This window comes from Bombus terrestris, chromosome 8 (assembly GCF_910591885.1).
Source record: "Bombus terrestris chromosome 8, iyBomTerr1.2, whole genome shotgun sequence".
Classification (NCBI taxonomy): Eukaryota; Metazoa; Arthropoda; class Insecta; order Hymenoptera; family Apidae; genus Bombus; species Bombus terrestris.
This window is the reverse complement of record NC_063276.1, coordinates 2,890,595-2,902,234: the sequence shown is the minus strand read 5'-3', so window position 1 is coordinate 2,902,234 and position 11,640 is coordinate 2,890,595. Positions and strand designations below refer to the sequence as shown.

Here is an 11,640-nt window from a genome sequence, read left to right as displayed (position 1 = left end):
TCGAAAAATCATATTCGACAACAGTCGTAACAATGACAAATGGTAACAGTCTCAAAGAAACAGTCTATCAATATCGTTCTTCTTAGCGGGCTCCCTTCTACTAACAACAAGATTTGTTGTTCTACTAACAGCAAGATTTTCTATCTTGCTAAAAATAATTCGTAGAATAGTCGAATGTCACGAAAATTTTCACATGTGTTGGCTTTTAACCTTGAATAATACATCAACCGATTTCATTACGTTTCGTACGAGTATCGGATCGGTGTTGTCTCTATCTAGGAGATTATTGCGTGGTTTGCGTTTGACATCTGCGCATTTCTCACGCTCATTCGGAGGAAAAATCAAAACAATCAATATGGCGGATCCGAACAACGAGGCTGCATCGTCGAGTAGCGTTTCGGAGCAGGCCCCGTCGGCCACCCCGATTCGCGACGATCTCGAAAAAATCGAGGACTTCCTTGAGCCTGATAAAAAGCGTCGCAAACTGTCACGGAACGATGGGAAAACCGAACAAAAGTTGGAACACCGCTTGGGCGGCATCCTCTGCTGCGCAGTTTGTCTCGATTTACCCAAGGCAGCCGTTTATCAGGTAAGTTTTCGAATTATTATTGCTTCTTAATATTTTCTGCCATTCTTTCGATACGTGCCACGCTTTGGCGCTATCTACGATATTTTTTACGAATGATACGTTCTATTGATCCGGTATATACTGTGGATTTAACGTGACATGACGTCGTTCCTCTAACAACGTCGTTTCTTTCTATCCGACATTTTCACCCGAGGACGATGGGTGCACTTCTCTTCGTCGATATGTATGTCATACATAATACGTACGTATAGATGTTACCGAGCAAGAATTATTCTTATTAATTCACGTTCACTATGCACACTATGCACCGTGACAATTTGTTGACATTTCTCTACACGAAATCGTCTTTTGTTGTTTTCGGTTTTATGGCTCTAACTTGGCAGTAGTAATTTTTCATTGAAGTGCAAATATATGTCGATCGCGGTGGAATACAGTAAAAACTTAATAAAAGATCATTCAAATAATGAAAGTAAAATTAAAATAAAGGGGATACAAAAATGAAAATATATTTTTAATAGTTAAATGTGTGTTTAAAAAAAGCAGAAATATTTCTGGAGTTATTATCGCTTCTTATTCAAGGCTTGTGTTTTGTAATATACCTATATATATATTTTATTACTGATTACAGTTGAGTTATACTTTTAATTGATTAATGACAGTCTTTAATACTACTTTGTTTCTGTGTTAAATTCTTTCTCTCTCACTCTGCCCATTTTTCTTATCCTCCTTTTCTCTTGACGATTATAACATATGTATTGTTCAATAGTTTGCCTTTATAGTAAGATTTTATTTTTCTAATATTGCAGGAATTGTTATAATCATGGAGATGATAATTTCATTTTTAAGTTTTGATCTTATAAGTATTTAAGCTATTTTTATTACTATTAGAAATAAAAATATGTTTATCAATTGTCTTCTTTAAGATAGTAATAATATAATTACAGGTAGGTAACTATATGCTCTTTCTTAATAAGAGTGGTATTGAACATTTGAAAAAAACAGATGTATGAAGAACAGCCTTTAATTTGCTAAATACAAATATTATGATTTCCAATTATACTATTTTTCATTGTTATACATATTTATAAAGTTCAACAAAATCTGACTGACGATAAAAAAACATCCTCATATACAATATACTCTTACAAAATAATTTTTTGCAATGGAATTTCTAAATATTTAGCATTTATAGTAAATATACTGCTTAAGTGTTTTTTCTTGTATAATTTGTATTGTAAAGGTGACATCAAATCTATGATAAACATATCTATGCATGCATGTAAAGTAATTCTCACTATGATGTACATTAATGGCGAATTTTTAACTCATGCGAGCAATATGCAGATATATCAAAGAGAATTATTGTATGTAAGCATGCCCAAGCAATGACCCCTTTTTTAGTAACATTTATTTACAGAAGCTCCTCTGTTAATTAAATTTGTAGCATTTCATTCTACCTGTACTCTATTTATATTTTGTCCTTAGTTCTTTTTTCAATTTTATTCATGGAAATATATATATATGTAACATATTCTATATTCACTATCTTCATTAACTGTAAAACAGTGGGAAGAATGTTGCGTTTATCCCATCATGATAGAGATGCATACATGTAAGTTACTTAGTGCGCTGCCCAGCGCATAATGTACTTTTTATTTTTACTAAGGTATGCAAGTTTGAACGTTGTATTCATGCATTTGTGAACTCGTAGATATTACACAGAATATTTGATTTTAAGCAGTTTAAACATTAACTTCATCCTTCTTGATATTCTAATAAAATCAATTAAGAAAATGAAGGAGAGAAAAAGAGAAACAGAAATTATTTAAGTCACCAGATCTTTATAGTCTAGCATATAATATAGCAATACATTTTTTCAATTACAAAGTATTATGTTTATTGTAAGAAGTAATCAAGATGAAGGAACCACCCAGATATTAGTTACTAGGAAAAATTTTATTGTAGATTCATGCGGAACTGATGTTTATCAATTATGATTAATAGTGAGAGAGTGAGAGTGAGAGAGAGAAAGCGCATTTCCAGAAAATCTGTATAACATGTATAGTTGAAAAGCATTGAACAAAATAAACATTCTTAAAGGTTATTAGTTAGTTATTTCGCATATGACACCCTTTTTCACTTATCCTACACATCATTATCCTTTTCTCTTCCTTTCTATTATCAATATTGGCAACATTAATGACAATCGCTTTCGGTGATATTCACACTGTTTTAAACCTATTGGTTTCACAATATGATTACTTGAATTATTAATAGTGTTATTACAATTTTGTGTTTCAGGTTTAAAAACATCAAATTATGGTAATATACATGATATTAGTTTTGTTATTCTAGTTTGGTTAATGTGTTATAAGGGTTGTACATATATATATTAAAAAAAAAAAAGAAAAGTATAAAATGTGACAGCTTGTGCAAAATGAAAAGTTAAATTATTTATTTCAAGTAAAAGTATCTTTTCTCTTCTTTTAATCAATATTAGAACATATATGTTTATTAGAGCTGGCAAATTAAATTTTGCACATAGCTGTACATATATAATGTAACAAGATACAACAGGCTAATTAAAGTTACCAACAAAGTTAGGATTATCTTTTACAATATGAAACTAAGAATGCTAGTAATACATGCTGCAACAATGTTCACAGTGTACAAATGGACACTTGATGTGTGCCGGTTGCTTCACTCATGTCCTCGCAGATGCCAGGCTAAGAGATGAAATGGCAACATGTCCCAACTGCAGAATTGAGATCAGCAGAACATCTCCATCTCGAAATTTGGCAGTTGAGAAAGCAGTATCTGAGTTACCAGCAGAATGTCAATATTGTGCAAAGGAGTTCCCAAGGAATTCCTTGGAACGTCATGAAGAGACTATGTGTGAAGAAAGGTAATCAATGTCAATAAATAGAACTGGATAAAATAATATTAATGTATGTTGTGTGTATGTAGAATATCCAGTTGCAAATACAGTAGAATTGGCTGTCCATGGCGTGGACCAAATCACGAACGTCCAGAACACGAGGCACATTGTGTACATCCACATCGTTCAGGGCTGGATGTAATGGATGCCCTGCGCGATATCGATGCCCGTACCCTTGAAGAACGTAGGCTGTATGACAATGTCTTTGATCTTTTGTCGTACGAGAAAATCACATTCAACGGTCCGTATCTGTTTCTCGTGTATTAAGGCTATCAATCTCTTACATAGTCTTGTTTAGATGAAAACATTATAAAAGATATTTCACTTTGTTCTGTGCTTTGTTTAGCAGCAGCAGGAACAATCTCTGTCATCAGATTTATCCAAATTAAAATATTTATTTAGACTTCTAGATATCTCATTGGAGTCATTTGAAATATTGAATAAATTCATTTTGTTCTTGCATTTCCTGCTATATTAATAGAAGCGTAGAGAACGTAGGATAGGAGTTATCTGTAGAATTTCGTCCTTTGTAGATTTACAAATGAAGCCATATCGTACAGATGAATTTGTCCATAAACTGTTTTACGAAACTTCTCGTTTTACGGCGTTTAACAATCAATGGGTTGTTAAAGCGAGAATCAATAACAGTCAACGTGATCCTACTCAGAGTTCAGAAAGAGACATGACTTATCAAGTATGTAGAAATTAAAAAATATTTTGCAAAGAACCAATGATTGTCTTTTTAACGAATTTTTTAAATGTGTTCTTTAATGTATTATAGTTGATTTTAAAATCAAAGACAACGTATCCACTACCACTTCATTATTTGATATTAAAAGGACCTTTTGGGGACATGAAAGTACAACCAAGAATACACAAATTTGAGTTCACTGACCAGGAAATCGAAAGTCCTTACTTACCTTTACCCTTACCTGATACGGCAGAGTGCAATAGACTCCTCGCTGCAAGAGCTATTAGTTTCAGGTAAGAAACCAATGCATACATTTACATAATAATCTTTTATCAAGAAATTCTAAAAAAGAAAGGTCATTTGTATACATTTTTTTTCAGACTAATAATGTTCCTGGCATCTAAGTAGCTCGACACAATTGCTGTCAAGATTTTATGGAAAATGAATTATAATTGACACAACTTTTTAGATTTAACAGTGATAAGAACATAGATGACACAGAGGTTTATAACCAATTACTAGTAGTGTTTAACCATAATGATAATAAAGATAAAGATGCTAATTCTGCTGTAGTCTATACACATATTACATTCAGAAAGAAGTTTCACTACGTTGAAACCGCGAATAGATTGATACAAACGAAATAGAAAAAATAATTTGCAGATACTTGAAAAAGGGCAATGTCTAATTTCGTTTCTTCTAATTTCTTTCAGAAAATTTTTATTTTTTTTTTTTTTTTTTATTGACTCTTCCAGTTTACTGGAGCTTTATGTAGATCATTGTTGTTAGACAAGTGTATTAAATTGCGCCGATACTGGTAAGTAGAACTGTTTCACAAACAGAATAGAAAAGATAGTATGACTTTTCGCGTAGCGATGTCGATCGAAGCGAACAATTTAATGCACATGCCTGTCGACAAAAGCCTATTACAGATTCTTCTATTTACGTATAAATTAAATGTTATTGATGTAAACATCCCAAATCGACATATTGTAATAGAAAAGAATTAAATAAATTTATTATAATTACAAGTTCTAGTTTTTATTTTAAATCCTAACATCTACCATGGAACAATGATTCTATTTACATTTTACTTTTAAATTTACGAAGATTAATCCAATTTGTTGTAATTCGGATAAATTAATGAAAATATAAAAAATATACTTTTAGTGAATAGAGAAAAAGAAGTGATTCAACATTTTGTAAAAACTTGGAATTAAAATTAAAATTTAATGGTATTATCATTATGTAGGAATATTAATATTACGAGTCTTTCTGGAATTGATTTAAAAAGGACGTAGTCCCGAACACTCCATCCTTGATGCAGTATTTACTGTATCATCAAAAAGACTATTATTAAAACTAACTACACCCGTACAATCGGGTCCATTGTGTACATCGATTCTAACACTAAGTTGTGCATTCTGTTTGTGCATTATTATCACTAGAGCTATTGAGGTAACATCTCTCACGTGTTCATTACCATTTCTTTCTGGCAAGTCATACAGTACCATGTATGCATCTCCTATTGTTTGCATCTTAGTCAATCATATTAAATATTAGTAACAATGCAAACATTTTAGTCAAAATTGTAATAGCTAAGTTATGGATATTTATGAAAATAGATTGAATAAATAAACAAATTAAATGTGGATTAAATAGAATTAAATTAATAATTTTATTATTATTTTCATACTGCCTCATACGTATAATATGTTTAATATAATACGAGGAAAAAGTCTAATGACACCTCAGACGAAATATGTTGGCGGGGGTAAGAGATACGGATTGATTAAATATTTTCGAATTTGCAAAGGTGATGGTCGATTTAGTCTGATTGGTAATTCTCTTTCTGCAAGTGACCATCACTATGCTATCGGCACTCGGAGGTACGGTGCGACCTGTGAATGGCCTGCACAGGGATTTCGCAGATCTTACTCAGCGATCATAATAAGCAATAAACCCTTATGAAACACTCTGACTCGACCACTACATACTAGAATAGAAAGCTAAAAAGGGAGAAAATCCTAAATCCATGATCATTACAAGCAACTAATAATTTCTTAAGCGATAGAATGAGTGTTCAATGGTTTCATATAGTTACCGTTGCTAGGAAATACAGAATTTCTTGGGCTTATAAACATAAACGTATAAAAGTATAAAAATATAAAAATATAAGTATATAAAAACATAAATATATAAAGATATAAGACGTAAAGATATAAACGGATAAAGAGATAAAAATATGAATCTAGAATGTAAGATTTTTCTCCAAAAAAAGTATAGTAAACAATTAATTTCTTTTTCTTAGATAACTTACAATTGCATTATTGCGCGATTTTGTCATTCTAATAATTGTCTATCTCAGATAGAAAAATAGATATGAACTTTTTCGTAGAACCGTACAATTAAATAGGTCTTGTAGCGTGGAACTTAATGGATTCTTGTCTATGCTAGTGTACAATCAAACAGAGTAGATCTCTAACTTTAAGCTTAAATAAATAGGTTCTTGTATATGTTAAATTGCAATCTAATAAAGCAGATTCCTAATTTTATAGGTTCTTGTATATGATAAATTGCAATCTAAGAGGACAGATCCCTAATTTTATAGGTTTTTGTATATGATAAATTGCAATCTAAGAGGACAGATCCCTAATTTTATAGGTTCTTGTAAATGCTAAATTGTAATCTAAGAGGACAGATCCCTAATTTTATAGGTTCTTGTAAATGCTAAATTGTAATCTAACAGGGCAGATCCCTAATTTTATAGGTTCTTGTATATGCTAACTTTAGTTAACTTCGGCACTTGGCCGCACGGTGCAGCACCTGTACTGTGAAATAACTAGAATTACGGGCGTGAGCATTCTCATTTCCTCTTTGTTTATATGGCTGTGATCTCCAACCTGAAATAGTGAGATTTTAAAGTTGAGAGCCTATATGCAAAACCAATACAAAAACAATTAAATGTCAGGACTCCAAATACGCTAAATGAAAAAATATATAGAGTACGTACAATGTAGAAGCTCTGCTCCATGAAGGCACTTCCAAGAAATAGTGGGGATAACCACGACTAGTTAGTAAGGTAGAATTCCAACCAGTTAGCAAGATAGTGTTGTAATTTTAATAAAAATTCTTAGGTTTCACAAGTTATATTAAATTTATTAAAAGAGAAATGATACAACTTTTATCAAATATACAAATATATTCAGTATTCATAACAAATATGAATCTATATTAGTTTTTAATTTAAAGAAACATACATAGGTGTAGGAAATAGCTTTGAACAGACAGCCATGATTTCTGACGTGCTTAATGTATTGCGAGTAGAAACACTAAGAAAATGGCCGGTAACGAATGTTGATCATCGTTTATACTGAAATCGATATAAAATTTGATCAACTTTTTCATTGTAATGATGTTAACTTCTGACTAAAATGAAAGTTGTTTCTATTATAATAAAACGAATGTTATAATGGTATGTACGGATATGACTCTCTTTATATATAATAGTCAGTTTATAATAGTATAGAGTCTTTAAGCTTGATTACAGAAGGAAATGAATTACCAGATTTTTCTATAAAAAACAGTTTGAATATTTGTATTAATTATAGTATTAATATGAGAATATATATATTATTAATGTTCTTCAAAGCTAGTGTAAATATATATTATTAATAATATTGTGTATCTTTTCATATATTTTAGGTGGTGAACTTTACATATTTAAAAGTTTAAGGACATCAGTATGGCAAGTCCTTCACCACAATCATCTCCTATGCCTCCACCACAAACGCCAAGTCCTATGGGCCCTCCTCAGCAGGCACCATCACCTTCTAACCCACAAGGTAGTCCTATGGGTCCACCACAGCATCATCCTCATAGTCCAACACAAGCATATCAAACTGGTCCGCCAATGCCACCTGGAGGTCCACCTATGTCTCAACCGAATCAACAACCTTCATCGCAACAGCAGAATTATCCATCACACCCACAACAAATGCAATCTGCTATGGGTCCACAGGTAAAAATAAAATTTAAGAAATATTATCTTTACTTTTTATAGATGATTACAGCATGTTTTATTATTGGTAGACAAAATTATAAAGGGTTGTTTTATACTAAGATAAGCAATAAGAGGACATATTTTTTAAAAACAATGAGAAAAAAATTCATATATTTGTGAAACAAATTGCTTTATAAATTTTACTAGAAATATTATAGATTAAGGATCAAATTCAAAGATTTCTGGCATTGCAAATATTCATAGGTAAATGAATGCATACTATCAACATTTAACAAAAAGATCATATTTACTATAAATATTTTCTCTCCCTCTCTTTTTTTTAAAGTAAAAGTATCATAGTACAAATTATATTATAAATCATGTCTAATTTATTATATGATCTGCTTAAAAAATCTCAGATTGCCTATTGCTAAAGTAATATTCACTATAAGAAATAGAGCGTCCTTTGCAACTCTATAAAATTTACTAGCTTACAATTATTAATTGCAATTAAATTTACTGTCTATCTAGATTTTTTATTTTTTATTGATTTTATATTTTTATTGATAGTTATATATTTACAAAGCTTCTTGTGAATATATATGTTATGTAAGCTCATGAAAATTAGTCACACAAACAGGTTTTCACATTAAAGAAGACATTAATTTTATTCATTTAATCAAAGTATATCTTTTTTTTCTTTAAGTCTGTAGGTTTAATATTTAATTTATTTTCTTGTGGCTTAGAAAGGTTGATATCAAATTTTTATCAACAGTTTGTAAGCCAGCACTCTTAAAAAGATTAAATATTTGACCAGCAATTTTTAGAAAAACGTGGGAGAAATACTATATTCGCTAAACCAATTATATATTACAAATTTACGTACATTATTTATTTCACATATGGAAGTATTACTATAACAATGCTTGAAGTATCCCTTGTTAGAATTTATAATTATTTATTCCATCTCCTTGAGAATAAATTTACAGAAATAAGCTATTTATTCTTTGAGAAACTTATAAAAAGTAAAGTTAATTAATTTGATTTCCTATATTTCATTATCATGTTTCACATTTTCTCTGTATGAGAAATCATATTTCTTAACAATAATATTAATTGCATGATAAACAAAACAAGTGTACCACTTCTGATGTTACAGAATCAGAGTGGACCTGGCATGCCAGTTAGTCAAAATTCTAATTCTCAGCAGGCTCCCAGTGGACCTATGGTACCAGGCCAAATGGGACCAAGTGGATCTCAAGGAACATCTCACATTATGCAATCTGGTCCAAACCAAATGAATGCAAATGGACCAGGACAAATGAGTGCTGGTGGCCCTGGTCAGATGGGCCCAGGAGGCCCTGGTCCAATGGGCCCAGGAGGCCCTGGTCAAATGGGCCCAGGAGGCCCTGGTCAAATGGGCCCAGGAGGCCCTGGTCAAATGGGACCAGGAGGCCCTGGTCAGATGGGACCAGGAGGCCCCGGTCAAATGGGCCCAGGAGGCCCTGGTCCAATGGGCCCAGGAGGCCCTGGTCAAATGGGCCCAGGAGGTCCTGGTCAAATGGGTCCAGGAGGTTCAGGACCAATTGGAGCAAGCCATATGGGCCAAGCTGCTGGAGGACCACCAGGAGGTCCACATATGAGTCAGGCTCCTCCTCAAATGGGTCCAGGAAATGGACCTGTGCCACAAATGGGTTCTGGAGGACCTTCAAATTCGCAAATGGTACCTGGAGGACCAGGACATATGAGTGGCCCACCAGGATCAAGCCATATGAATGCAGCTGGACCACCAGGTCCAGGACATATGAATACAAGTGGGCCACCAGGATCAGGCCATATGAATGCAACTGGACCCCCTGGAACAGGCCATATGAATGCGACTGGGCCACCAGGACCAGGTCATATGAGTTCAGGTGGTCCGCCTGGACCAGGACATATGAGCACTAATGGGCCCCCTGGACCAGGACATATTAATACAAATGGTCCACCCGGTTCAACTCATATGAATGCTAGTGGTCCGCCTGGAAGTCATTTAAATAGCGGACCATCCATACCAAGTCATATAAATGCAAGTGGTCCACCAGGATCTGGACATATGAGTGCTAGCGGACCAGGAAATCATTTAGGCCCTGGAGGGCCAGGTCAAATGCCTCCAGGTGGTTCTACTGCACATAACTTGGGGCCAGGAGGACCAAATCAAATGGGTCCTGGAGGTCCAAATCAAATGGTACCTAGTAATCAAACCCCTATGGGACCTAGTCCCATGGGGCCTGTTGGACAAGGTGGACAAATTGGGCCAAATGCACCTGGCCAAATGGGACATAACGGACCATCACCAATGGGTCCAAATGCTCCTGGACAGATGGGTATCGGATCTGCCTCGTCGCAACTGGGAATGGGAGGGCCTGGAAGTCAGTTGGGTCCAGGTGGGCCAGGTAGTCAAATGGGTCCGGGTAGTGGACCTGGGGGACAATTAGGAAGTAGTCTTGGACAAATGGGGCCAGGAAGTGGACCTGGAGGACAAATGCCACCAAGCAATGGACCTGGAGGGTCCATGGGCCCTGGAAGTGGTCCTGGTGGACAAATGGTATCAACTAGTGGACCTGGAGGTCAAATAGGGCCAGGAAGCAGTCCTGGAGGGCAAATAGGACCGGGAAGTGGTAGTGGAAATCAAATAGGACCTGGAAATGCTCCTGGAAATCCGATGACGCCAGGAAGCGGACCTAGCGGACAAATGGGTCCAGGAACTGGACCCAATAGTCAAATGGGACCGGGAAATTTACCTGGAGGACAAATGGGCCCAGGAAATAACTCAAATAGTCAAATGGGTCCTGGAAATGGACCAAGTGGACAGATAGGCCCAGGTGGTCAAATGGGACCCAATGGTCCTGGAGGGCAAATGGGTCCAGGTGGTTCAGGAGTACAAATACCACCAGGTGGTCCTGCAAATCAAATGGGACCTGGTGGCCCTGGTAATCAAATAGGACCAAGTGGACCAAACAATCAGCTAAGCCACAGTGGTGCTAGCAATCAAATGGGACCAAGTGGACAGTCATCTTCTGGTCAAATTGGCCCTGGTTCACAGGGCCAACAAATTGTTCCAGGAGGTTCAGCGCCAATCGGGCCTGGTGCACCTGTGAATCAAATGAGTCAAACTGGACCTGGTGGTCCACCTGGTGCTGGACAAGAAAATTTGAATGCTTTACAGAAAGCTATTGATTCAATGGAAGAAAAGGGACTTCAAGAGGATCCACGTTATTCTCAGCTATTAGCTTTAAGGGCTCGTCAAGGCAACATTGGAGAGAAACAAGCTTTTAGTTCACAACAATTACAACAATTGCGGTATACTATATAGAATATATTTGTTAATTAAATATGTAATTAATTGTATCAATTGTCTGAAGATATTAATGTTTCAT

General features: G+C 34.7%; 2 protein-coding genes across 13 annotated transcripts in view; both read left to right on the top strand.

Moving 5' to 3' along the window:
* The first annotated feature begins 137 nt into the window (after window positions 1-137).
* Window positions 138-5,249, top strand: LOC100647659 (cysteine and histidine-rich protein 1 homolog). Its single transcript, XM_003397030.4, has 6 exons — window positions 138-589; window positions 3,256-3,494; window positions 3,557-3,768; window positions 4,061-4,221; window positions 4,309-4,511; window positions 4,599-5,249. Exons 1-6 carry the CDS (start codon window positions 194-196, stop codon window positions 4,624-4,626), a joined length of 1,239 nt encoding a protein of 412 aa, XP_003397078.1. The 5' UTR covers window positions 138-193; the 3' UTR covers window positions 4,627-5,249.
* A 1,836-nt stretch (window positions 5,250-7,085) lies between these two features.
* The window catches only part of LOC100647538 (ATP-dependent helicase brm), a 45,418-nt gene continuing 40,863 nt past the window's right edge, over window positions 7,086-11,640 (top strand). For 5 of the 12 annotated variants that reach the window (XR_007225010.1, XR_002307975.2, XR_001098918.3 and 2 more), the window contains exons 1-3: window positions 7,086-7,300; window positions 7,924-8,239; window positions 9,381-11,563. Coding sequence is in view for 8 of the 12 variants with exons in the window: in XM_012310980.3 (XP_012166370.1) it covers window positions 7,964-8,239; window positions 9,381-11,563 (2,459 nt within the window). In the remaining 4 variants the exon portion in view is untranslated. Of the gene's footprint in view, window positions 7,301-7,320; window positions 7,694-7,923; window positions 8,240-9,380; window positions 11,564-11,640 lie in introns of those variants that run through there. The other 7 variants (XM_012310988.3, XM_048408252.1, XM_012310985.3 and 4 more) reach the window with 7 other exon arrangements.

Bases quoted from the DNA above. Each gene is read 5' to 3' on its own strand.
- LOC100647659 (XM_003397030.4), top strand. From the start codon at position 194: ATGTGTTGGCTTTTAACCTTGAATAATACATCAACCGATTTCATTACG. The intron at 4,222-4,308 runs GTATGTAGAAAT...AATGTATTATAG, and splicing joins AAAGAGACATGACTTATCAA to TTGATTTTAAAATCAAAGAC. The intron at 4,512-4,598 runs GTAAGAAACCAA...ATTTTTTTTCAG, and splicing joins GCAAGAGCTATTAGTTTCAG to ACTAATAATGTTCCTGGCAT.